This window comes from Ruditapes philippinarum, unplaced genomic scaffold, assembly GCF_026571515.1.
Source record: "Ruditapes philippinarum isolate M1 unplaced genomic scaffold, ASM2657151v2 ctg1324_1_1_1_1, whole genome shotgun sequence".
NCBI lineage: Eukaryota > Metazoa > Mollusca > Bivalvia > Venerida > Veneridae > Ruditapes > Ruditapes philippinarum.
In genome coordinates, this window is record NW_026859461.1 from 217,722 (window position 1) to 244,187 (window position 26,466).

General features: G+C 33.0%; 1 protein-coding gene across 11 annotated transcripts in view; it reads right to left on the reverse strand.

Moving 5' to 3' along the window:
- Positions 1-26,466, reverse strand: part of LOC132756595 (transcription initiation factor TFIID subunit 1-like) — a 91,566-nt gene that overhangs the window by 28,340 nt on the left and 36,760 nt on the right. Inside the window, exon 1 of one of the 11 annotated variants that reach the window (XM_060747704.1) lies at positions 9,114-9,219. The exons of 9 other annotated variants lie outside the window; for them this stretch is intronic. Coding sequence is in view for 1 of the 2 variants with exons in the window: in XM_060747698.1 (XP_060603681.1) it covers positions 4,291-4,363 (73 nt within the window). In the remaining variant the exon portion in view is untranslated. Of the gene's footprint in view, positions 1-4,290; positions 4,733-9,113; positions 9,220-26,466 lie in introns of those variants that run through there. One more of the 11 variants, XM_060747698.1, reaches the window with a different exon arrangement.

Consider the following 26,466-nt stretch of genomic DNA (forward strand, 5'->3'; position numbering starts at 1 on the left):
ACCATCAATGCACTTTAAAAAATTTATATCATGACTTGGAATATAAGTGTGACCTTGACCTTTGAGATGGGAATCCAAATCTTGCAGGCTACATGTCATCATTATGTCCAACACATTTATGCATAATAATTCTGAAATCAATCAATAAATGATAAAGTTATGGACTGAACAAAGTTCAGACAGGACAATGGGACAGACAGATGAAAAGATGGGTGCTACAAACAGTCTATAAAGTATAAAACTGTAGGGGAGCGATTTGTAGCTCCAATATTACCTGAGAGAAAACATAATCCAAATGGTTTCATTTCCTATGAAATAAAACGATGAAAGACTGGTGTTCAACCCATGCATTAAACCAAGAGCTTAAAGTGGCCAAAATTGAATAAACCAATTGATAAAATTCAATCCTGCATGCAAATTTTTGCTAACTGCCAATATTAACACTTGCGACATTACTTACATTTAAACTTTTAATATCATCAGATTATTTTCACCTCATTTCAAATCCAATTAAATGTGCCACATAAATGTTAAAAATCAGTTAAAATGGGTTTTTATTCATTATAAATTTTATTGCAAATATCAGATACACTAACATTATGGTTTTAAAACCCATTCAAAAAAGAACATATGGCTATTTTTCAGCAACATATTTGTGTTGTAAGTAAGCTTTCTATAATCTGCTATTACTGCCATAATAGTATCATCGGGTCAGACAACAACAAAATACTGGTTGGCTTCACAATATTAATATGCAATATCAATACCACCAGAAACATTACAAGGTTAAAACAAGTCAAAAAATATGAATCTACATAAAAATACAATACAAAAGTTAAAATATTAATGCCCTTTTCATTTTTTTTCATGTTTTAACTTACAAGAGTGATCTGACATTTCCAGCACTTAGAGGCCTTACTTCTTTTTGCTAATTCTAATTATTTTTGGGAAACCACTTATTATTCTATCTGAACAAAAGTGAGCAAGAACTGGTCATTAATCAAAGCACAGATGGCGCTGAATTTGTTTGGGTCTCAGAATGTCAGAAAGGTGAAGGTTGTGAGATTATAAACCAATTTGTTTTTGTAAAGTGCCACCAATGCTTTCCAGTGTTTTAACTGTAATAAATTGGCTATAATTAGACTAATTGCAACACTGATAGTCAATTCAATGTTTATTTGACTTAAAAAATTTTAAAAACTAGAAATGTGTCCATAGGACACGGATGCCCCCACACGCCACTGTTCTGTCAATCTTATGACTCTAGATCAAATATTTTTTGGACTACATGTGCCACAAGTTGAAAACTAAAATCAACAAAGGGCCATAACTCTGTTAAATTTGGTCGCAGCAAAAATTCCTTCCTTTACTACCATCTACACATTAAGGTTGTTCATCCCTGGAAGTTTAAGCTACATCTGCCATCTGGTATAAGAGGAGTTGCGTTCACAAGATTTCGGGACGTACGGACAGATGGACGGACGGCCGGACGGACGTACGGACGGACGGACAAGTGCAACGCTATATGCTCCCACTTTGTGGGGGCATAAAAATGAATGCCTCAACTGGGATTTGAACTCCAGACCTCTCTATTCATAAGCGAGCATGCAAACCCCTCGGCCACGGTGGATATATATATTTTTTGGCCTGAAGAAAACCATATTATTCTAAATTAGGGTTTGTAACTCTTATTATTTCGACGCTAAACCTGTTGTTAAACACGGATGTAAATAATCATGGAGCTTACTGTAAGCATGTATATCTATAAAGAATGAAACAATATTAGAAATCTGCGACAATTCGGGAACTACTTTGCTTGAAAATTAATGCGCCTGTCATTTGACAATCTTTACGCATTGATCTCCCCTGAATTTTTCGGCGTTAGTGTACATATAAAGGGAAGTAACCGCTTCAAAAAAGTGGACAACTTTAGGCATTTGCAATTAACAGCAATTCGACTCTGAAATTTCGCTACCATTATTTGTTTTGTCTGACGACCCAAACAAATAAAAACAGAAAATCCAACCCTAAGCAGGGCCCAGTAGAGAAATCATGACCTTTGACTTAAATTACAACAAGAAACATGGCAATGCCATGAAACCAGGTTTTCAATTATCACCATTGTAGATAAATATGTTGTATTTGAAATACAAATACAAGCAACAAACAATGTAACTATGTGCAATGTAAAACATGAATAATGTAGGAGGAATTGCCACTGAAGAAGTGTTCACTATAATATTATGTATAAGGAAAAAAACAAAGGGCCATAATTAGGTCAAAAACTATCCAATCACAAAACCCCGACAATATGTGCCAGGGTGCTTGATGACAAAGCTTCTGTGAAAGTTTGAACAAAATCCGTTGAGAAATGTAGGACGAGTTCAGCACAGAAGAATTTGTTCACTATAATTATATTGATAATTCTGTATAATGAAAAACAAGTTACAAAGTAGACATGAAATAATATATCATATCTTTTTTAAATTACCTCCAAAGATGATATGACCTTTGACTGCCAAATCAAGTTAAAATCATGTAAACAGGATTTTCAATGTTAATGTCACTGTGACCTTGACCTTGGAGCCAGCCATGCGGAACATGCGTTCTGCACGTCATCTTGATGTGGTAAACATTTGTCTGAAGTTTCATCAAAATTCTTCAAAGGGTTGAAGAGTTACAGAGCGGACAGGATTTTCAATGTTAATGTCACTGTGACCTTGACCTTGGAGCCAGCCATGCGGAACATGCGTTCTGCACGTCATCTTGATGTGGTAAACATTTGTCTGAAGTTTCATCAAAATTCTTCAAAGGGTTGAAGAGTTACAGAGCGGACACAATTTCGTTTGACGCCCGCCCGCCCATCCGCCCAGCCGCCCATCCGCCCATCCGCCCGCCATACCCCAATCTAATAACCAGGATTTTCAAAATTGAAAACCTGGTTAAAAAGGCATAGTTACCATAAAAGAGAATATAGAAATATTAACAAATGCTTTCCAATATTCTCATTATACCTAATTATTTCAAAGCATCCATGAATGAATGACAAAGACATGCCAACCATCAATGTGCTATTTTGATATCCAGATATAACCTTCAATCACATTGCTAGATGTTGAAATGGTATTTACATACAGTGACAAGTTTTCCTACTGTGCCACAAATGCATGCCAAGTTATTCTAAAATCCAGCCATGAATGACAGAATTGATGAATTGATAAGACCATCAACGTACTATTATAAAACTACACCTTAAAAGTCTTAGAGTTACCTTGATCTCTAAGCTACAAACTTGTTCTCACTCATCACAAATTATTTTAAAGTATCATATATTAAGCCAAGTTATTACAAAATCTATCATTGAATGACAAAGATATGGACTGGACATGACTTATAATCAATGTACTATCAGATCATGACCTTCTGAATAAAATTTTGTCCACTACATGTCATCTAAATAAGCAGCATATGTATTTCAAAGTCCAACCAAAAACAACAAAAAGAAAAACAAAACTTTGCAAAAAAGAATGCCATCCTTTCACAATCATGATATTTCATGTAACGTACATTAGTGTGACCTTGATTTTGAACTAGACCTGTCTCCTATGTGGATTTGTCATAATCACATTAATAGTTTACTACCAGTAAATTATTTAAAATCAATCCAAGAATATCAGACCGAACACGACCGTCAATGCAGTTTAAAAAGACATTCGTAGCATGACTTTGGAACACAATTGGACATTGTAGCTGGAGACCTGATTCTTGCATGCAACATGAAGTCTTCAAGGGTCATCATGTACAAGACATATATGATTTTTTAATTCTTTCAGGAATGACTAAGATCAGTGCACTTTTATAAAAAAAAATCATATCATGGACAGACAGATGCTGCAAAAACTATATGCCTCCCCATACTGGGGAAGGGGTATAACATTATTCATATAATCATAAAATCAGACTCTTTAATAAAACAGTGACTTTGACTTCCGATCTGAATTTTAAGACATTATTCTCAAATGGGACACATATATATAATCATCATGTACAACACACTTATGCCCAGAATATTTCAAAATCCATCCAAGAATGACAAACATCAGGGCATTTTGACAGAAGTACAGACTGACAGATGTATGCCGCCAAAAATGTACACCTCCCCATTATATGGCACAACTAATCCCAGCCATGGCACTTGATCAATCATTAGGACTGTACTTTGATCAATCTTAAAATCATAGGGGGGTTACATCCAGAATTAGAGAACACAGAAATAGTGAAAGTAAATACCTCTATACACATACTCCTCCTTTGATGTCTTAGCACTCATACCAAATCCACCACATGGTAGGCAATGTAACATTTTATTCTTGATGTTAATTTACTCCAATGTCAAAATTTACAGTACCTTTGACATAGTTGTTAATAACCAGGGAAAATACTGAATATCTATTTAAAGCTCATCAAAAATAATTAATGCAAATCTGTTATATGCATATAGTTATATTATCAGTGAATAAACTTAACTAAATGTTGACTATCAAGTCAAACATAAGTGAGCTTTCCTTGTAAAAGTGACTTCTCTTATGAAAGTCACTTGTGAATACTGTAGACATTAATCACTAAATTTACTGTAATTGGCATCAACTTAGAGATGTAATGCAAGACTTAATGTCTACATTATGTCCATCAATGTATAAACAATATGTCCAACATTGCTAACTATCCCATCACAGTTACTGTCAATGTTATACTATCATCTATAACAAAAATATTCAAACCTAACATATAACCTCCTTCATGTCAAATTACTTTTATTAAATGCAAAACAAAAGGATGTTTGGGTTTGGCTTCTTTCAATAGCAAAATGTGTAGGAAAACAATTAGATATTTTGTAGAAATGACAATACATGTACTGTAAAGTCCTTTACTACATGAAAAGTCAACAGGCTGATTTTCTGTTAAACTGTTTACAATAGTTCAAATTTTGACCTAGAATTTAGGAAATTTACATAGTTAGCCTGGGTAAATATTAAGAGCTAATTTAAAATGATAAAATTTTATGTCCTGTGACTTTCTAACATGCCAATTTCTGAAATTAGCATAAGTAATAGTTCAATTTTGAAAACATTATTTTCATCTGTACCAGTCTCGTTTTAAAAATGTTGCATTAAGTTAATAATGCATTTGAAGTGTATTTAACAAAACTGATTTTAGACCAAAAGCATTTCAAATACATATAATTATTTATTCTTAAGCCATATGAAACTTTACAGCTTGGTGTTTATCCACATATATGAATATTCCATTTACTTTCTTTTTTTTCTTATAAATCTTTTAATGATCTGATTTAAAGAAATAAAATCAATTTCATTTTTTAACACAAACTCAGTTAGTCCATTTTTAACTGAACAGTTTGAAAGCTGGAAAAACAGTGCTTATAATCTTAAATCTATTATTCTTCCAGCCAAGTAATATTGAAAGTTCATTTTATTTACCCTAATTAACAAAGGGACACTCTTAATTAGTATTTTCCGTCAATCAATACCTGACAAAGAAAAACAATAGTGGAAATAGAGATTCCATTGTACTTATTAAGACCACCTAGACATCAAAGACTACAGTACAAAATTTGATACCTTTCTATGGTTCAGCACTGCTTTCATTTGTTGAATTTTTAAAAATATCACAATAGTAGTTTAACAGAATTCAAGTATTTAGTGTTAACATGGGTTACCTCCTCTGGTGAATGAAAATCTTTGTCAACATTGAGAGTAGTAGTTTATTAGTGTGAACTGGTTCCATTCAAATTTTTCATTTTAAAGAAAAACAAGAGCCACTGCCAGGCGGGGGCAACGCTTGACTTTTTACTTTTTTAAAAAGCAAACAAAGAAATGTTTGAACAAATCTTAACGTTTCCTTTTTAAAAATTTAATCGGTCTGTCTTGTCACATAAGTTTGGTCTATGTATATACATATATATATATATACGCATTTATACATGAACATAGGAACTCTGGATCAGGACCGCATATTGCGGCGCATAAATCCGAATCCGTACAGGCTTTAAATATTGTTTGTCCGACCTTTGAATATCTTTTCATATTATGCTAGTGGGAGGTCTTTAATTATCCAATCTCAATTTAATATAATCTGCTAATTTAAAAATCAATCAAATTTACCGCAACATTCGTCATAAGTTATCCCCCTTGATATGCTTGATTTTTGTTTTAATTTTTCTAGTACTCTCTTAATGTCACTCAATACAGGGAAAACTTTCACATTTCCTAGTAATGAATACCAGATGAGAGCCTAAAATATTTATCTATGGATCATGTTTTAATATTCCTTTTTCCAGTTTAGGCAAAATCAGTTTGACCATATTACTAAAGTGTCTGTTTTCTCCATGTTAACAAATCAAAACACAAATACGCCTGTTATAATGCTGCCTATACATGTAAACACTTGTAAACAATAAACTGTGAATGTTATATCCGGACGATACCTGATAGTGACAAAAATAACGGGAACAAAATTCTGCAAAAATGGTAATCAATTGTAGCCAAAGGGGAAAAACTCATGCCGAAAACGTTGCGGCGAATGGCGGATGTCACTCCTTGTCTTTTTTTATAATACCATAAAATTTGACCAGTTTTGAAAGAGACCGATTGGGTTCAATTGATAATATATTTTTTGAGGCCATATACTTGGATAATACTAAAAGATATTTAGATGTAGCAGAAACGTTTTTAAAATCTGTTACACGATCGAAAAAATGTGCCGCAATCTGCAGTCCCGTTCTCGAGTTCCTATGGACATGAATGTGTACTTCTTGACCTGTTATCAGCCACGACCTTGATGTTATGCCATGCATATCATAAGCACATAGTCTCATGATGGTGATTATTTGTGCCATGTTATTTAAAATCTTCCATAAAGTAAAAAAGTTATGGAGGAGATACATGTATAACCTTGACCTTGTGGGTAGCAGCCTGGATGTTGAGCTCTGCAGATTGTGTCATGGCGGTGATCATTTGTGCCAAGTAATTTTAAAACCTTTGAATTGTCAATAAGTTATAGAATGGGCATGAAAAATAGATGTTTTTACATTGGACCTTTGAGTGTGACCCTGAACTTCAGGGTTGTGACTTGATTATATATTGTGCTCTGCTAATTGTGTCATAATGGTGATCATTTCTGCCAAGTTGTCTTTAAACATTGCAGCGGTTAAAATGTCATGGACAGACATGAAATGTAGACTTTCTAACATTTGACCTGTAAGTGTGACCTTGACCTTGGGTGTAGCAATTCAATTATTGCGCTTTGCACATCGTCTCATAATGGTGATCACTCAGCCGAAGTTATTTTTAAAAAACTTTATGGCAGTTTAAGTTTTGGAGCGAACACGAAATGTATACCTTTTAACACTTGAGTGACCTTGACCTTGGGGATAGCAACCCAATTATTGCGCTCTGCACATTGTCTCATAATGGTGATCACTTGTGCCAAGCTATTTAAAAAAACCCAGAGATTTAATAATTATGGAGGGGGCATAAAATGTAGACTTTTTATTATGAAATGAAGACTTTTAACATTTGAACTTTGAGTGTGAACTTGACCTTGGGGGTAGCAACCCAATTATTTTGCTCTGCACATCGTCTCATTATGGTGATCACTTGTGCCAAGTTATTTAAAAAAAATTCAGCTGTTTAAAAGTTACAGACAGAAGGACGGACTGACAGTATTTATGTCTTGAATTCAGTACCAATACAATTTTACTTTTTACGCATCTTTTGTTGTTTATTTAATTTTCTCGATTGATTAATGGAAACAAGTATGTTGTAAACGGTAATTTTGCTATTATTGGCATATGGCCAAAGATGAATAGTTGTCTATCACTATATTCGTTTTTCGCTTTTTCGAACCTATTGACTATTCAAAGTAAATTTTCAGTCCCCAATAATTTGAATAATCAAGGTTGAACTATACATGGTATTATCATATTATCAATGAAATGCATAGAAAGGTTTGCAAGACATCATGCACTATAAATTGCATATAAAGGTTTGAAAAACATGGGACAGGATAAATTGCATATAAAGGCTTGAAAAACATGGCACACAATGAATTGCATATAAAGGCTTGAAAAACATGGGACACAACAAGTTGCATATAATGGCTTGAAAAACATGGCACACAATGAATTGCATATAAAGGCTTGAAAAACATGGGACACAACAAGTTGCATATAATGGCTTGAAAAACATGGGACACAATGAATTATATAATAAAGGCTTGAAAACATGACACACAATTAATTGCATATAAAGGCTTGAAAAACATGGTACAAAATGAATTGCATATAAAGGCTTGAAAAACATGGCACACAATGAATTGCATAGTATTATAAAGGCTTGCAAGAAGTGGTACACAATGAATTGCATATAAAGGCTTGATAAATGCAGTACACAATGAATTGCATATAAAGGCTTGAAAAACAAATTGCTACACAATGGGTTGCATATAAATGCTTGAAAAATGTGGTACACAATGAATTGCACATAAAGGCTTGAAAAACATTGTACACAATGAATTGCATAATTATAAAGGCTTGAAAAACATGGTACACAATGAATTGCATATAAAGGCTTGAAAAACATGGCACACAATGAATTAAATATAAAGGCTGGCAAGAGATGGTACACAATGAGTTGCATATAAAGGCTTGAAAAACATGGTGCACCCATGAATGGCATATAAAGGCTTGAAAAAGCATCAGCTACACAATGAATTACACATGACTGATCATATCTATGCAGTCAGACCAGACTCTCTACTGTCATGGTGAAATCCTTGCAAATTTATGTGCAAGATTATTTTAAATTCAAAGCTTGACAAGTCACCAGTTACATAAATATAGTAAATAAAGGTTAAATCTTTATATCATCTACTTATGACCTACATATAATAATAGGCAGAAATTAAATCTTTTTGTAATACAGAAGTTAAATCTATTTGTAATTTGATATCATTCATATTCTTTCAATTTCTTCTATTTGTCCATTTATTGAACATTGTTTGCTTAATATCCGTTTTCCCGAGTAAATATTTACCTTTCTACAAACATATGTTAAAACTTTAAGCTGCACAACTCCAGATGAGTAAGTAAAGAATTTTTTATGTACAATCCCAACACTAGGCGGCAAATTTCCACTACCTCTGAAAAAGACATCAGCACTGTCAAAGTTATAGTTGATGAAATATGTAAGATATACTGTGGAGGAGATAGGTGACATATATTGGCCCTATTGTGTCATATGTGTTTTTTATCTTGAAAGAAAAGTTAAAGTTAAGGAGAGTGTGTGCCTGTTGGATCCCACATTAATTTTTGCTAACTTCTGACCAGAAAAAGGAGTGGGTTGAAAAAGCCTTGGCCTTATTGACTAGGTTCAAAGATCGAGACACCTGAGAGAAATTGTCACAGGGGATAGGCTTATGTTTTTGAGCCTGACAATAAACTCACTAACAAAATGTGGGTAGGTGAAAACAGCGACTGCCCAGTTGTTGCTAGATCTACATGTAGCAAGAGCATTAAAGCGTTATGCTCTATTTTTTTGACAGTATGGTATAGTGGCCGGTGTCACTACACTCAGAGGCACTTATAACCCGACACTTACATTTTTCAATATAACTTGGTTATTTGTGAACAGATTTTGTTCAGTTTTTGAACATACAAAATTCAACATATCATACTTATTTATCTAGAATTTTACTTCCAATTCATTAACAAGAAAATAGAGAAAATAACAAAACAAATACGTTACTGCAAAATGAAAATCACAAAAAGACTGTAAATATCGTAACACAATGAAAAGTCTCTAAATCCAACTGATTCTGTATAATCACCAGTTCTAATACTTTCTGTGTCATCCCATGACTATAACAAAGTGTAAACACCTGTCTCATGGTTATGACGTAGCGAAGGCTGGGGAATATTTCTCCATTCCGGAATAAGGGCTTCCTCGAGTTCCAGCAAGTCCTGCATTCCAAGTCACCAGATCTAAACATCACACTTGTCGGCTGAATTGAACAGGTGTGTGAAAAAGCGGCCAAAAGCTCCTCGCAATTTGCTGAAACACGAGCAATCCCTTATTTAGGAATAGAGCACTGTGAGGCAGATCATGTTTACTTTGTTATAGCCAATAAGGAGGATATACAAAGTGTTAGAACTGGTGAACATACAGATTTAATGGGATTCAGAAACTGTTCATTGTGTTACAATTTTTACAGTGATTTTGTGATTATTCATTTTACAGTAGCCTATTTATTTTGCTATTTTTTCTATTTTCTTATCAATGAATTGTAAATATAATTCCAAGTAGTATTAGTATGATATGTTGAATTTTGTAAAGTCCAAATTTGAACAAATTCTGTTCACAAATAACCTTTTTATACAGAAAAATGTCAGTGTCAGATTATAAGTGCCTCCGAGTGTATTCCTGAGAGGGGTTGTGTCACTGGAATATTTTACCATGTTCTCACTTCTGTAGTTAATCACTACATTACAAACAACCCAAGGTCCGGGGTTGGCAGGATCAAATTACTTCATAAAAATGCACCTGTGTATTGGTCAGCCTTGGTTCAAGCTTATTTAGAGGAGCAGAGAATTGAGGTTTTGCTACATCTCCCTTATAGTCCTGACCTCTTTCCTTGTGACTTTTGGTTAAATCCATACATCAAATCTTGCTTTCACGGCCGCCACTTCAAAACCTGTAGTGCCGTTGGAAGCACTCTCTACCAGTGTATAAACAGTATGCCCAAAGAACAGTTCAAAAATGCTGTTTTTGGAATGGATTCTGAGGCTGGAAAAGTGTGTTGAGGTCCATGGTGTATATTTTGAAGGACTCTAATTAAAATATGCCCCTCATACTTACTATTCATTAGCAGATTTCTGTTTTTTACAGAAAGATATTACAGAGTATTTACTATTCATTAGCAGATTTCTTTAACTGTAAGATATTACAGAGTATTTCAACTAATCATTAGCAGATTTCTGTAACTGTATTACAATATAAACAGTATGCCCAAAGAACAGTTCAAAAATGCTGTTTTTGGAATGGATTCTGAAGCTGGAAAAGTGTGTTGAGGTCCATGGTGTATATTTTGAAGGACTCGACTAATCATGACTTATTTATAAAAACGCGCTGCCTTTGCCACTAATTAAAATATGCCCCTCATACTTACTATTCATTAGCAGATTTTTGTAACTGAAAGATATTACAGAGTATTTACTATTCATTAGCAGATTTCTTTAATTGCAACATTTTACTGCAGTATTTACTATTCATAAGTATAACATGTTCTTGCAGTATTTACTATACATAACTATAACATGTGCAATATTTACTATTCATAACTTGCAGTATTTACTATTCATAACTATAACATGTGCAATATTTACTATTCATAACTATAACATATGCAATATTTACTATTCATAAGTATAACATGTTCTTGCAGTATTACTATTCATAAGTATAACATGTTCTTGCAGTATTTACTATTCATAACTATAACATGTGCAGTATTTACTATTCATAAGTATAACATGTTACTGCAGTATTTACTATACATAAGTATAACATATGCAGTATTTACTATTCATAACTATAACATGTTCTTGCAGTATTTACTATTTATAACTATAACATGTGCAGTATTTACTATTCATAAGTATAACATGTTACTGCAGTATTTACTATTCATAACTATAACACGTGCAGTATTTACTATTCATAAGTATAACATGTTACTGCAGTACTTACTATTCATAACTATAACATGTGCAGTATTTACTATTCATAAGAGTAACATGTTTTTGCAGTATTTACTATTCATAACTATAACATGTGCAGTATTTACTATTCATAAGTATTACATGGTACTGCAGTATTATTATGATTCTAAACTATTACATGTGCAGTTTTTACTATTTATAACTATAACATGTGCAGTATTTACTATTCATAAGTATAACATGTTACTGCAGTATTTACTATTCATAAGTATAACATGTTACTGCAGTATTTACTTTACTATTCATGAGTACAATATATTACTGCAGTATTTACTATTCATAATTATACATGTTACTGCAGTATTTACTTTACTTTTCATAAGTATAACATGTTACTGCAGTATTTACTATTCATAAGTATAACATGTTACTGCAGTATTTAATTCATTAGAAGTTTTCTGTTATTGTAACATACTTCAGTATCTATTCCACATAAGCATATTCTATCATTGTAACACACTATTCAGTATTTACTTACTCTTATGCATATTTCTATAATTGTTACACACTATTCAGTATTTACTTACTCATAAGCATATTTTTATCATTGTTACACACTATTCAGTATTTACTTACTCACATAAGCATATTTTTATCATTGTTACACACTATTCAGTATTTACTAACTCACATAAGCATATTTCTATAATTGTTACACACTATTCAGTATTTACTTACTCATAAGCATATTTTTATCATTGTTACACACTATTCAGTATTTACTAACTCACATAAGCATATTTTTATCATTGTTACACACTATTCAGTATTTACTAACTCACATAAGCATATTTTTATCATTGTTACACACTATTCAGTATTTACTAACTCACATAAGCATATTTCTATAATTGTTACACACTCTTCAGTATTTACTAACTCATAAGCATATTTTTATCATTGTTACACACTATTCAGTATTTACTAACTCACATAAGCATATTTTTATAATTGTTACACACTATTCAGTATTTACTGACTCACATAAGCATATTTTTATCATTGTTACACACTATTCAGTATTTACTAACTCACATAAGCATATTTTTATCATTGTTACACACTATTCAGTATTTACTAACTCACATAAGCATATTTCTATCATTGTTACACACTATTCAGTATTTACTAACTCACATAAGCATATTTTTATCATTGTTACACACTATTCAGTATTTACTAACTCACATAAGCATATTTTTATCATTGTTACACACTATTCAGTATTTACTAACTCACATAAGCATATTTCTATCATTGTTACACACTATTCAGTATTTACTAACTCACATAAGCATATTTCTATCATTGTTACACACTATTCAGTATTTACTTACTCATAAGCATATTTTTATCATTGTTACACACTATTCAGTATTTACTAACTCACATAAGCATATTTCTATAATTGTTACACACTATTCAGTATTTACTAACTCACATAAGCATATTTCTATAATTGTTACACACTATTCAGTATTTACTAACTCACATAAGCATATTTCTATCATTGTTACACACTATTCAGTATTTACTAACTCACATAAGCATATTTCTATCATTGTTACACACTATTCAGTATTTACTAACTCACATAAGCATATTTTTATCATTGTTACACACTATTCAGTATTTACTAACTCACATAAGCATATTTCTATAAGTGTAGCATACATCTGCAGCATTTCTTCTCATTTAGTATTTTTTATGATTTAACATACATGTATCTACCCACCCATAATATTTCTTTAATTGTTACATACTTCTGCAGTATTTTCTAACTCATAAGCATATTTTCTATAATTTAACATACCACTGCTGTATTTCTACTTATCATATTTTGTAATTGTAACATATTTTAGTATTCAATATTTTCAAATGGATAAAACACCAAAATCTTGTTTTGTATGAGCACCAGTTAAGTTTAAAGTAAGTCTGTAAGATTTAACTTGTTTATAGAGGCTTTAATAAGACCAAATATGGGGTAAATGTGGAGACAGCAGGATTAACATGTATCTGTAACTGCGAAAGCTTAATCTGTCGTACCATAAGCTTATTTACTCCTGTTTCAACCATTATATATAAAATAACAAAGAATGTGACAGCACTTAATAAATAATGCAGCAACAAAAATATGCAAACAGTAAAAACAGAAATTTTACACTCTTCACAGGTAAAAAATATGTCAGTAATAGCAATATGACCATATATGATACAAGAGTTTTGCAATACATGTCAGGCGTATAAATTAATGACTACACAAAATAAGATTATCTATTTATGTCATAAACTATTCACAAGTAATACAAACCTTTCTATACAAATTCATAAACTATTTACAGACTTACTAAAATACCCTATTGGAAGAGGAAAAATATAATTATGGACTCCAAGTTTCATTTACTAGCTGCATACATATTTCTAATTTATATTGCAATAAACTGTCTACTAATACCTCTAAATTACAGCAAAAATTGTACATAAGTCTTAAAAGTCTTTCTTTAAATTAAAATCACATGACATTTCATAAAACCTTTTTAATTTTTTCAAATGGATTTTTTTTTTCAAATTACATCTTATTCAAACATAATAAGTATAGGTTAGAGTGCATATTGGGTGTTCTTCGTAAATAAGAAAGCTAAAAAGGAGCGGAGCTTGCGAAGCGACTGTAGCTTTCTTATTTACAAAGAACATCCAATATGCACTCTAACCGGCTTAGTGCTCCGCCCACTTGCGTTTTGTTCTATTAAGATTTGAAACCTGAAAATTTGAAAAATCCTCGTCGGTGATTGGCTTAAAAAAATTGGCGAGCACTAATTATGTTTATTAGTGCTCGCCAATTTTTTATAATCTGATTATTTTTTAGAATCTGATTAAACTAGAGCTATCACTAAAACTGTTCATAACATCACCCACCACCTTAACTTTTTGAAAAATAAGTGGTCTACAGCAAAACTGTAACTTGACCCATATTTTATAATGAATAAAAATAATAACATCTAATTGCCTTGTTAAAAGAGTAAAAATCATCTGTGTTAAAAAAATCAATAAGGACTCAGTCTGGTGAATTCGATTAAGAATACATGTAGATCATACATTGATTATTATCATTTACTATTGTTATCATCAATAATGCACAACCATAATGGTCTACAGATGATATGAAGAGCACATGTTTCATATCTCTTTGATCTCAAGGGAGTTCCTATTGTCCCTGTAACACTACATTAAACAAATACACTATTAAAAACACTGTCATTCCTTTATGGTTTAAAGCAGATAATGTTATGGGAGAAAACTATTATTAGTCTATAGAGTTTGAAGTACCATGGTGCACAATTTACTATCTTACGGATTTTAAAATAAGAAATTTTGCTGTTCTTTTTTGTTTCTGAATGGTCATATCCTAGCTATTACTACATGAGGAATACATGAGATGTCTGTCCATCAGTCCTCCGATAAAGCATATTCAATTTTACTTATGTTCAGACAGGCAGAAATGATCTCAATATTAACAAGCAACTCATCAGTATCAAGCACTTGCTATTAGTATAGAGCCATTAGTATAGAGCCAGTGCAGTCTGACCATAGTCATACTATACTATTGTCTGACTATTGTACTAAAATGTCAACTACTATGATAGTCTGTTCTAAAATCAAAGCAGGAAGGATGCGGTGCACAACACAAATTAAGAAAGACAACATCAAATATATCTTAAATTTTCACATAATGACATAGAAATGTGAAGATAATGAATAAATGCAAAAGTATTCCTAAATTGTACAAATCTATGACCCTTGTGGCTGAGGGGTTGCCTTTAATGGTTCAGGTATAAGAATTGCTGCCTGTGTGATAGTTAGATGTGTTTATAAATTTCTTAGCTACAGCAGGTAAGGTAGTAAAAAAATTTGACACCTGGGTTTGCTTTGAAGCCTGTTTCGGTGCCAATCTATGACCTATACTGTCTTGAAGCCCAGTAAAAAGAAACAAACAAATGCAAATACATGGTTTAAACAAGTAACATGCTAAGTAAACAGACCAATATATTTCACAGTAAATCAAATTGAAAGAAATAAATTAGTCATACAGTTGCTATAAAATTCTATTTTAAACCTCATTTGTGTTTTAAGTCTATATTAAAAAGTAAACAAGAGTGATCAGTGATCACAAATATCACCTGATGATAGCCAATTAAGCAATTGTATTGAGGTGGACAGTTTGTTGCTAATTGTCCCGGCTACTTTGTTGCATGTTGAAGCTACTGTGTAGCAGGAGACACAAAATCATTAACTGGCAAAAACGTTTCATCATTCAAGGGCCAAAACTCATCCAACTGGAAAACTCATTAATATAAGCAAATACTAGAGGAACTGATCAATCCTGTAAAGTTTCATTCAAATTGAATAGTATAAGACAGAACTTACAAGTGCGATCAGTGATCACATGTCGCATGATGATAGCCAATGAAGCAGTAAATTGTTTTGAGATTGTTCCCTATAATTATGTTGCGGCAACTTTCTTTGAAGCATGTTGCACCATAACTTTGCAGCAAGCAACACAAAAATCATTAACAGGCCAAAAAATGCCTTTTTATTCAAGAGCCATATCTCAGTAAAACCTCATTCAACCAAAAAAAACCAAAAAAAACTGGCAAATATGCGCAAGGATCAGTCCTGTAAAATTTCATTGAAATTGCATTAGTAGTAGAAGACAAATAGTCCAGACAAAATTAAACAAGAGGGCCAAGATGGCCCTAGATAGCTCACCTGACCAATCAAACTCATCAGAGCAATTACTTAGACAAGCATCCTGACCAAGTTTGTCAAAACTGAGTCAAAATTGTGACCACTATAGTGTTAACAGGGTTTTTCCATATTTGGGCAGTGTGAGTGTTAACAAGATTTTTCTATATTTAGCTCCTGTGGCCTAGTTTTTCATCTGAGATGACCCATATTCAAACTTATCAGAGTAATTACCGAGAAAAAGCATCCTGACAAAGTTTGATGACAATTGAGTCAAAAATGTTACCACTAGAGTGTTAACAAGGTTTTTCCATATTTGGGCAGTGTAACCTAGTTTTTGACCAAAGGTGACCCATAATTTGGCCTAGAAGTCATCAAAACAAACTTTCAGACCAATTTCCAGGATATTTTGATCATAACAATAGCCACTAGAGTGTTAATAAGATTTTTCTATTTTGAGCTCCTGTGACCTAGTTTTTCATCCGAGATGACCCATGTTAGAACTCATCCGAGCAATTACCTAGACAAGCATCCTGACAAAGTTTAATGATGATTAGGCAAAAATGTGACCACTAGAGTGTTAACGAACAAATGTGGACAAAGACGGACGACAGACGACAGACATTCAAGATCCTAAAAGCTCACCCTGAGCAAGCTCAGGTGAGCTAAAAATAAAAAATCAAGGGCCATAACCCTGACAAAAATATCTGAACTGGTAAATGCTACCAAATTTGGTAAAAATCATTCCTGCAGCTTTGAATAAAAGTGCACTAGTAGTTTTGAGAAAGAGTATACTGGACAAGTTTTGTGACAGATTAAGAAGTGATCCCTATAAGATGTGCCTGCATTGTAGCATGAAGCAGCTTCTGTTTAGAAGGCAACATAAAAATCATTAACAACCCAAAAACCTGTTACAAAGTATGAGGGTTGTCCCAAAAGTCTGTGACAAATTTTTTTTAACACAAATTGTTAATAATTCACACACATAACTTTACATTACAACAAATCATTTACAAAATATTTACTCTAGTAACTTAGAAATTTTCAGTATTAATGACATTGGTTTGAATTGCTGGCGCACTTCAAATAATTTGCATTTTGTTATGAATAGGCTAAAATTAATTACGTATTTCAAATATCTAATAATGTGTTTGCACAATGTCACATTGACTACCTCTGCTGCTGATTACATCTCAGAAAATTTTAGTTAAATAACTTAAAAAACAAACAAGATACGGATAAATAGGAAAGTTAAAATGGTGATGTTCGAAGAATTTGGGGCACAGTAAAAAGGTCACTCAGGTTTCGTGACTATTTCGAGATGACACAGTTTTCAACAAATATACCAAATATAACAATTTAGACACATATTCTGAGCATTTGTTTACTAACGGCATGAACGGAACCAGAGTTCTGTGCTACAAAAAGCGAAAATAAGGAAACTACGAATAGGAAGACCGATCTTGGTTGCCTATTTCCTACAGCTAAAAGCAGGTGCAACAAGACCGGAAGTTTGCGTATAGCAAAAATAAATGTATGCCATCCAAACATTCAACAGACATTAACAACCACATGATTTAGGTCTGTAATTGACAATTTATGGGTAAAGCTGGACCATTATTGCGTTGAAAGCCATTGAAAGTATTTGAGAAAGGCACCTTATATAGATTTAACGCCATCTTTGAGGTTTGATGTGCGTCACGATTCAGACAGCTGCCATGGTGTTTATGGCATATTTTTGTTGTTTGTTGATATTTTTCTATGTTAATTTGTGAAAATATTTCTATTATATGGGTTTAGAACATATTAAATCTATTTTAGTTAGCTTTTAAACAATCTTGTCACAGAATATTGGGACAACCCTCATACATGCGCAAGCAAGTATCGATCAATCCTTTCAAAATTTCATTCAATTTGCAAAGGGACAAAAAACATTAAACTGGAATGCACAGCTAGACTTGGTACTGATCATTCCTGCAAAGTTTGGATGAAATTGCTCTATTGGGTTTTGAAGAGTGTTCTGGACAAGTTTTGTGTTGGATGGACAGATGGACAGACAGGCAACAAAGAAGTGTGACTTATCACAAAAAACATAGCAAACTTTTACTGTTTTTAATTTTCTGTACAACTGCAAAACTACTAGTGCCATACAATACAGAAAGAGAGCATATTAAATGTCCTAAATATAAGTTTAGCTTGGGAAGGAAAAAACTAGCTTATAGAGAATAACAGTTAAAATACAAGTTATACAATTAAAATAAACCACATCAGTAATACAAGAAGGAGATTGTCACATACGATGAATAGAAATTCTGATGCTTTCATTTTAATCCTGTTTAAATTAAAGGCGAAATAATCAAAAGGGAAAATAAAAAATGCAGCATAATGCATACACATGGGTGTGTTTAAGTAACAGTGCAAATGTATTCCATGTATACATGGACAATAAGGAACATAGAACAGTTTTGCACTCATCCCATGTTATGTAAATATCTTTCATTGATCAATAAAATATCAAAGACGATGTCACATGAACATCCTACACAGGTCTTTTTAAATCACCTTTATCCCAACGACAGAAAAAAAGCGATTATTTAGGTTTTCTTCAAAACTTCCCCTTCCCTATGTAAACTTATACAAATTACTATGATCTGATATATAAGAATTGTGAAGGATATTCAAGAAGTAACAATGTAAATAAACAACTTCAAATGACAATTTGTCCACTCCTTACAAGCTTGTAATTTATAGGATGTCTGTAGAAAAGGCAGTCTCAAGATTTATACCACATAATAATTTTATATCTTTCAAGTTTACAGTGATACTTTTTATATTTAGGTCATAATTGGTGGATTTTACCAATGAATATCATTAACATCAACTGGCAAATTAAAGGCGCCCAATTTGCCATCTTTTTGTCATCATTTGTGCTAAGTTTATATCATTTGACTGAAGAGTTTCTGTGGAATTATGTAATTTGATAGGTTCAATTTCAGTGATCTAGAAGTCATGTCTAGAACTGCAGCTGCCGTTTCAAGGATGTCCTTAACTTAGTTTACTTATTATTTTCCTTGTTTGCTTCATTTGATTAAAAATCCATATTGCAGTCATTTATATTAAAAAAATTTGGTAAAATGAAATAATTTCGTAAAAATCTTGAAAATCTATTTATGAACTATAAGGGTTTTTGTCACAAAAACATATGTCTCCCAAAACTATGTATGGTTCTGATCACTCCTGTGAATTTGGGTGAAAATCCCACTAGCAGTTTGACCTGTGATAGCCAGACAGGATATTTCTATTTTTAGCTTGGGCAGCCATTTTCTGCAGTGAAACAGAACATGCCCACGATATGCACAACTAGGGATGGTAATGATCACTCATGTGAAGTTTCATTGAAATCCCACCAGTAGCTTAACCAGTGAAAGCCAGGCAAGATTTTAAAATTTTCTTTTTATAGCTCTGGCCATTATGTGCAGTGAAGCCAAACATGCTGCTGATATGCACAACTAAGGATGGTACTGTTCACTCCTGTGAAAATTTCATTGAAATCCAACCAGCAGTTTTATCTGTTAAAGCCGGCCAAAGTTTTCTATTTATAGCTCTAGTGGCCATTTTGTGCAGCGAAGTGAAATGGCGATATGCACAACTAGGGATAGTACTGATCACTCCCGTGAAGTTTGGTCGAAATCCCACCAGTAGTTTGACCTGTGAATGTCAGACAAGATTTTTCTATTTTTAGCTGTGGCAGCCATGATGTGCAGTGAAGTGGAACATGCTGGCAATGTGCACAACAAGTAATGGTACTGATCACCCCTGTAAAGTTTGGTTGAAATCCCACCAGTAGCTTGACCTAATGAACGCAAGACAAGATTTTTCTATTTTAAGATCTGGCAGCCATTTTGTGCAGGAGAGCGGAACATGACAGCGATGGGCACAACTAGGAATAGTACTGATCACTCCTGTTAAGTTTTGTCGAAATCACAAAGTAGTTTGACCTGTGAAAGCTGAATAGGATTTTACTATTTTTAGCTCTGGCTGCCATTTTGTGGAGCAAAGTGGAACATGCCATGGATGTGCACAACTAGGAATGGTACTGATCACTCCTGTAAAGTTTGGTTGAAATCCCCTATTAGTTTGCCCTGTGAAGGCCGACAAGTTTCTTCTATTTTTAGCTCTGGCGGTCATTTTGTGCAGCAAAGCAGAACGTGCCGTGGATGTGCACAACTAGGGATGGTACTGATCACACATCTGTAAATTTTGGTTGAAATCCCAACATTAGTTGTGACATGTGAAGGCCCAACCAGCTTAATGCAGACAGACAAAACAACTGGGCAGACAGATGGTGAAGGAAACAAGAGGGCCATGATGGCCCTGAGGTTGCTCACCTGTATAAAGGCACCCGGAGCGGGGCAGTTTTACAAACTTAGAAGACACCCATTAGAAGTTTTTACTACACACATAATGAAAAACAATGATCTACTCCCCCCCCCCCCTTCAGGGCCAATTTTAATCCAGGGGCTTTTATTTGAACAAACTTGGTAAACACCAATAAGAAGAATGTTTCATGCTAAACATCTAAGCTCTAGCTCATTGGGTTTTTTAAAAGAAGATTTTTTAAGTTTTTACTATACACATATAGTTAAAAACAATGACACCCCTGGGGCGGGCCAGTTTTGACCCCAGGGCTTTTATTTGAACAAACTTTGTAGACACTCACTAGAAGATAATATCTAAACTCCAGCTATTTGGGTTTTTTAAAAGAAGATTTTTTAAGTTTTTGCTATACACATAAAAGGAAAATCAATGACCCCCAGGGTGGGGCCAATTTTGACCCCAGGGCTTTTATTTGAACAAACTTGGTAGACACCCATTAGAACATGTTTCATGCTAAATATCTTAGCTCTAGCTCTTTGAGTTCTTTAAAAGAAGATTTTTAAGTTTTTACTATACACATATAGTTAAAAACAATGACACCCCTGGGGGGGGGGCCAGTTTTGACCCCAGGGCTTTGATTTGAACAAACTTTGTAGACACTCACTAGAAGATGTTTCATGCTTAATATCTAAACTCCAGCTATTTGGGTTTTTTCAAAAAAGATTTTTTAAGTTTTTGCTATACACATATAAGGAAAATCAATGACCCCGGGCGGGGCCAATTTTGACCCCAGGGCTTTTATTTGAACAAACTTGGTAGACACCCATTAGAACATGTTTCATGCTAAATATCTTAGCTCTAGCTCTTTGGGTTCTATAAAAGAAGATTTTTAAGTTTTTACTATATGCATATAGGGAAAATCAATGACCCCCTGGGGCGGGGCCAATTTTGACCCCAGGGCTTTGATTTGAACAAACTTGGTAGACACTCATTAGAAGATGTTTCATGCAATATCTTAGCTGTAGCTCTTTGGGTTCTTTAAAAGAAGATTTTTTAAGTTTTTCCTATTGGTTGTCATGGCAAGCAGAGTTTTTAATGGAATTTAAATTTTTGAACAACTTTGAAAGGGATCCACCTAAGGATCATTTCTGTAAAGTTTGGTTGCAATTGGCCATGTGGTTCAGGAGGAGATGTTGTTTGAAAAGTTTGACCCCATTTTTTGAAGGACACACGGACGCACGACGGACGCAGAGTGATGACAAAAGCTCACAATTGAGCACTTTGTGCTCAGATGAGCTAAAAAACAATACTGGGTGGAGAGATAACTCCGACACTAAATCACATATTTTTTGCAATATCTTAATTATCTTCTCTGTATATTTTAAATATTGAACCTCCTAAACAAAGTTCAGTTCAAAGACTTTACATTATACATGTACTACAAAAGTTATGTATGAAAATGGAATCTGGTACTTCTTTAAGGTCTTGAATGAGGTATACAAAACATGGTCTTTTTACCCCACAACAGTAGATAAAGTTGACACTTAATTTTTTAAGGAAAAATGACTGGAAAATCTGCATCAATAATTTATTTTTACATCTTATATATTTTATCTATTTTTTGTGAATATTTAGACAATTTTTCAAAAATCTTTCCCAAGTCAGTGGTCAATTGTAATTTCGTAAAAAGAACGTTTTTTTGATGACATTACAACTGGTAAATTTTATACAACAAAAATAGTAAGTAAAACCTAAAATAGACAGAAAAGAACAAATTTGTCCTGCTCCTATACTTTAAGGTGACCATGTGCTTGTTTGTTGAAAAACAAAGTTATAATAATTATATTTATCAAGTGTCGGGGTTAGGAGTTATCTCTCTAACCAGTATGTTTCCTAAAAATTTTGGCAGACATAATTAGTTCTTTTTTATTATTTATTGTAGGTAAATTATGAAGCAGAGCTTGGGTTATGAAAACATTTCAGTGAGTGGCAAGTATTTATAACTTCATTCGCAAGGAAAATAAGAAGCAACTAGTGGTGCAAATGAAAACCCATTTATTTAATTTACAATTATGTTTATACATGGTTAGTTGGTGGAGATCAGTCTGCTTCATTTCAGTCAAAAATTGAATCCCTTTATAATTACAACAAACAGCAGGAAAACAAAATAGGCAGAAAATGTGTTAGGAATACATGAATAATAAAAATATGAATTGTGTTTTTTTTAGTTTATATATATGATTTAGTTTACTTTGATTGTGAAAGAAACTAAAGCTTATAAACAAACTTCCTAATCCATTCCTGGAAGCAGCCAGTGTAAAGTTTCTTGCTCATGGAAATAGTGGTTTGCCCCTAATGGGGTTTGAACTCATGCAGCCAGTAATACATAAACTGACGCGTTAACCACTTGGCCATGCCGCCACTTTTTTATGGACAGTTCTAAATATTTTGTCTACAATCAATTATCATAAACATTGAAATGAAGGGGGTAAATGTTGAAGACCTCTTCTCTAACAAAAAAGGAATTTATCTGCAGATATGACAATTTATTGCAACGAAATCTAATGCTACAAATAATGCTTCCGACCCCCTGGAAAGATTATTGCATATAAAAGATGATATCTGAAGTACATATTTATTACAAAATTAGAGTATGATCCAATTTATTGGACTTTATACTTTTGTAGTAGAAGTGTATAAAAATATAGGCAGCTCTACAATCATATTCTATTTTCAGTAAACATTTTGAGTTTTTAAAGTAATTTTCTCACTGACAGTATGACCCATTTTACCAACAAGTTTACCACCATAGTCAAAAAGACCTTACCTTACAAATGTCTCAATAACCAGGTATCAATTTGAACTACATATACTGATTATGATACATGTATAAGTTTCCCAACAATATAATGTTTTTGAACATGGGTAATGTTTATAATTATGTAAGATATTCATGCAAGTTAATTTTGTTGTATTTGAGTATATCTAAATTCTTTTACCAATTCTAATCTATCTTCTCACAATAACTGTCATTGTCTTCAGAATATTATATGGAATATGTGGTAATTCAATATGTTTAAAATGCCAATGAGATATGCATGACATGCACACCACTACAGTGATCCTTCTCCCTGATTCTGGTTTGACTGTTTTAAGATCTCCTTCTTATTCATATAAAGCATGAAGCAGTCAGATCTATTTTCAAACAAAAAGGAAGTAATGATGAAAATTCTTATTTCCCAAGTCAAATCATTGCAAATGAAAATCACAGTTAAAGCAAATATTTAATTCTTTTTAAGTGCTTCCAAATTCCTGATATATGTTTATTTTTTAAATTATCAATAAAATCAAAGTAAAAACATTTCACAGCAAGCATTTTATGCACCTTTCATATGCTAAATGCCTAATTTTAATAATTATCTATAAGAATGAAACATGAAAGGTTGAAAACCTACGCAAATTAATAATGAACCAGGTAAATAACAGAGCTTTAAGCGTTCACAAGTGCAGATTACAATAATTACAGGTTGTTAGTCTATTAATTAGATGGCTGATAGGTCATTTTACGTCTCACAAAAAGAAAATTTGACAGCAATCATTGGCTAGTCAACAAAACTTTATCTCTCTTTTTCTTTATTCCTACTGAGAAGTCGCATGAAAATACTTGTGATCAATTTTAGTCAAGGATAAAATGTATGAATTTCTGACTTAAGAAAACACTTATGATAATTATTTTATAAAGGAACACCTTTGCATTAGGTCTTAAAGTAACATTCAAATCAGGAGATCATTAAGTGGTCAAAAGTAATATATTTATATTTAAAGAATAAGATTATCAATTTTGCAAACAGAATTTTCTTTCTTTGTTCAACACAGAATGAACTCAAGCCCCTATAACATCTTGGGACACACATCAGTATTTACAAGTCACACTTGTGCTGCACATCAAAGACATCGCCAGATGATGTGAACACTCAACAGTCACAGCTAATGTACAAAATCATTCTCTATTTAATACAGCTGAATATCCCAAGCACTATTTAATTTTTTCTCCTTGTCTTTGGTATGTGTCTGAAATTCTGAAATGTTTGTCTGTTGCGACAAAGATTGAAACCTCTGGTCGAAGCAAAATAAATTGGATAACAAGTGAAATTGAAATGACAAAGATTGAAACGTCTGGGCGAAGCAAAATAAATTGGATAACAAGTGAAATTGAAATGATTGGTAAACTTTAAATAAATTCAAGACAATAATGTTTATGTGCTGAGAATATGTCCATTTAAATATTGGTGTGAATTGCATAATGTTCGAATGATTTTGAGGACGAACTGTCTGTTATTTTACAAATAGCGAAAATATGTCTGTAATATCAAATACTGTAATATCAAAAAATAGTAATGAATAAATAGACATATATAATCAATTCTTTGTTACGTATTGTGTACTTATTTATAAAAGATTAAACTACTTGAATAAACAAAACATTGCATATTCGCCTAGAATCTAGGTATTATGACCACAAAATGTAATAAAAATCTAGGCAAAAGAGAACAATCGTCGGTCAAAACAACCTTTTGCAAATATTTGTGATACGTTTTAAAATAAACATACTTTTTTCACTCAGTTAATCTGTTTTATAACTTAAATGTTAATTATTTTAATGAATTACATGTCGCACACGTTTTGCCTGTTTTGCAAAAAATATTTCCGCTGCGTCCGTAGCGCCAAAATAATCTCCGTTGCGTATTTTAGTGATACCTCTTGTTCTCTGCCCGTCATTAGACTATAGACGGGTCTGTGTTGAGCTAAGGGTTAAGGGAGAACCGCCTCTCTGATAGTGGGCGTGGTTTAGGCTTTGTAACTTGTAATTTAATAATTCGTCAAGTTATATTGATCATAATTGTCCTGGTTCCCTCCCCCCACCCCCGTCAACGAAGACTAAATGCTAGCATATTGAATTTGGCGACAATTTAAGGCGGAGACGAACTTCAACAGAGGCGGAGCAAATGAAGTGAGTGACACTGCTTCAGTCGTTACCTCTCTCAACGGTTAAGTATTAGAACGACCGACTATAGACTGGCTCATTGGCACTTTATTTATTAGGTAGATAAAATTAGATAATTATAACAAGAGGGCCATGATGGCCCTGAGGTCGCTCACCTGTATATAGGCCCCCCCCCACCCCCAGGCCAATTTTTACCCAAGGGCTTTTACTTGTTTATTTGAACAGACTTGGTAGACACCCATAAGAAGATGTTTCATGCTAAACATCTAATTTCTAGCTCATTGGGTTTTTCAAAAGAAGATTTTTAAAGTTTTTACTATACACATATAGTTAAAAACAATGACACCCCTGGGGCAGGGCCAGTTTTGACCCCCGGGCTGTTATTTGAACAAACTTTGTAGATATTTACTTAAAGATGTTTCATGCTTAATACCTAAACTCTAGCTATTTGGGTTTTTTCCAAGAAGATTTTTAAGTTTTTGCT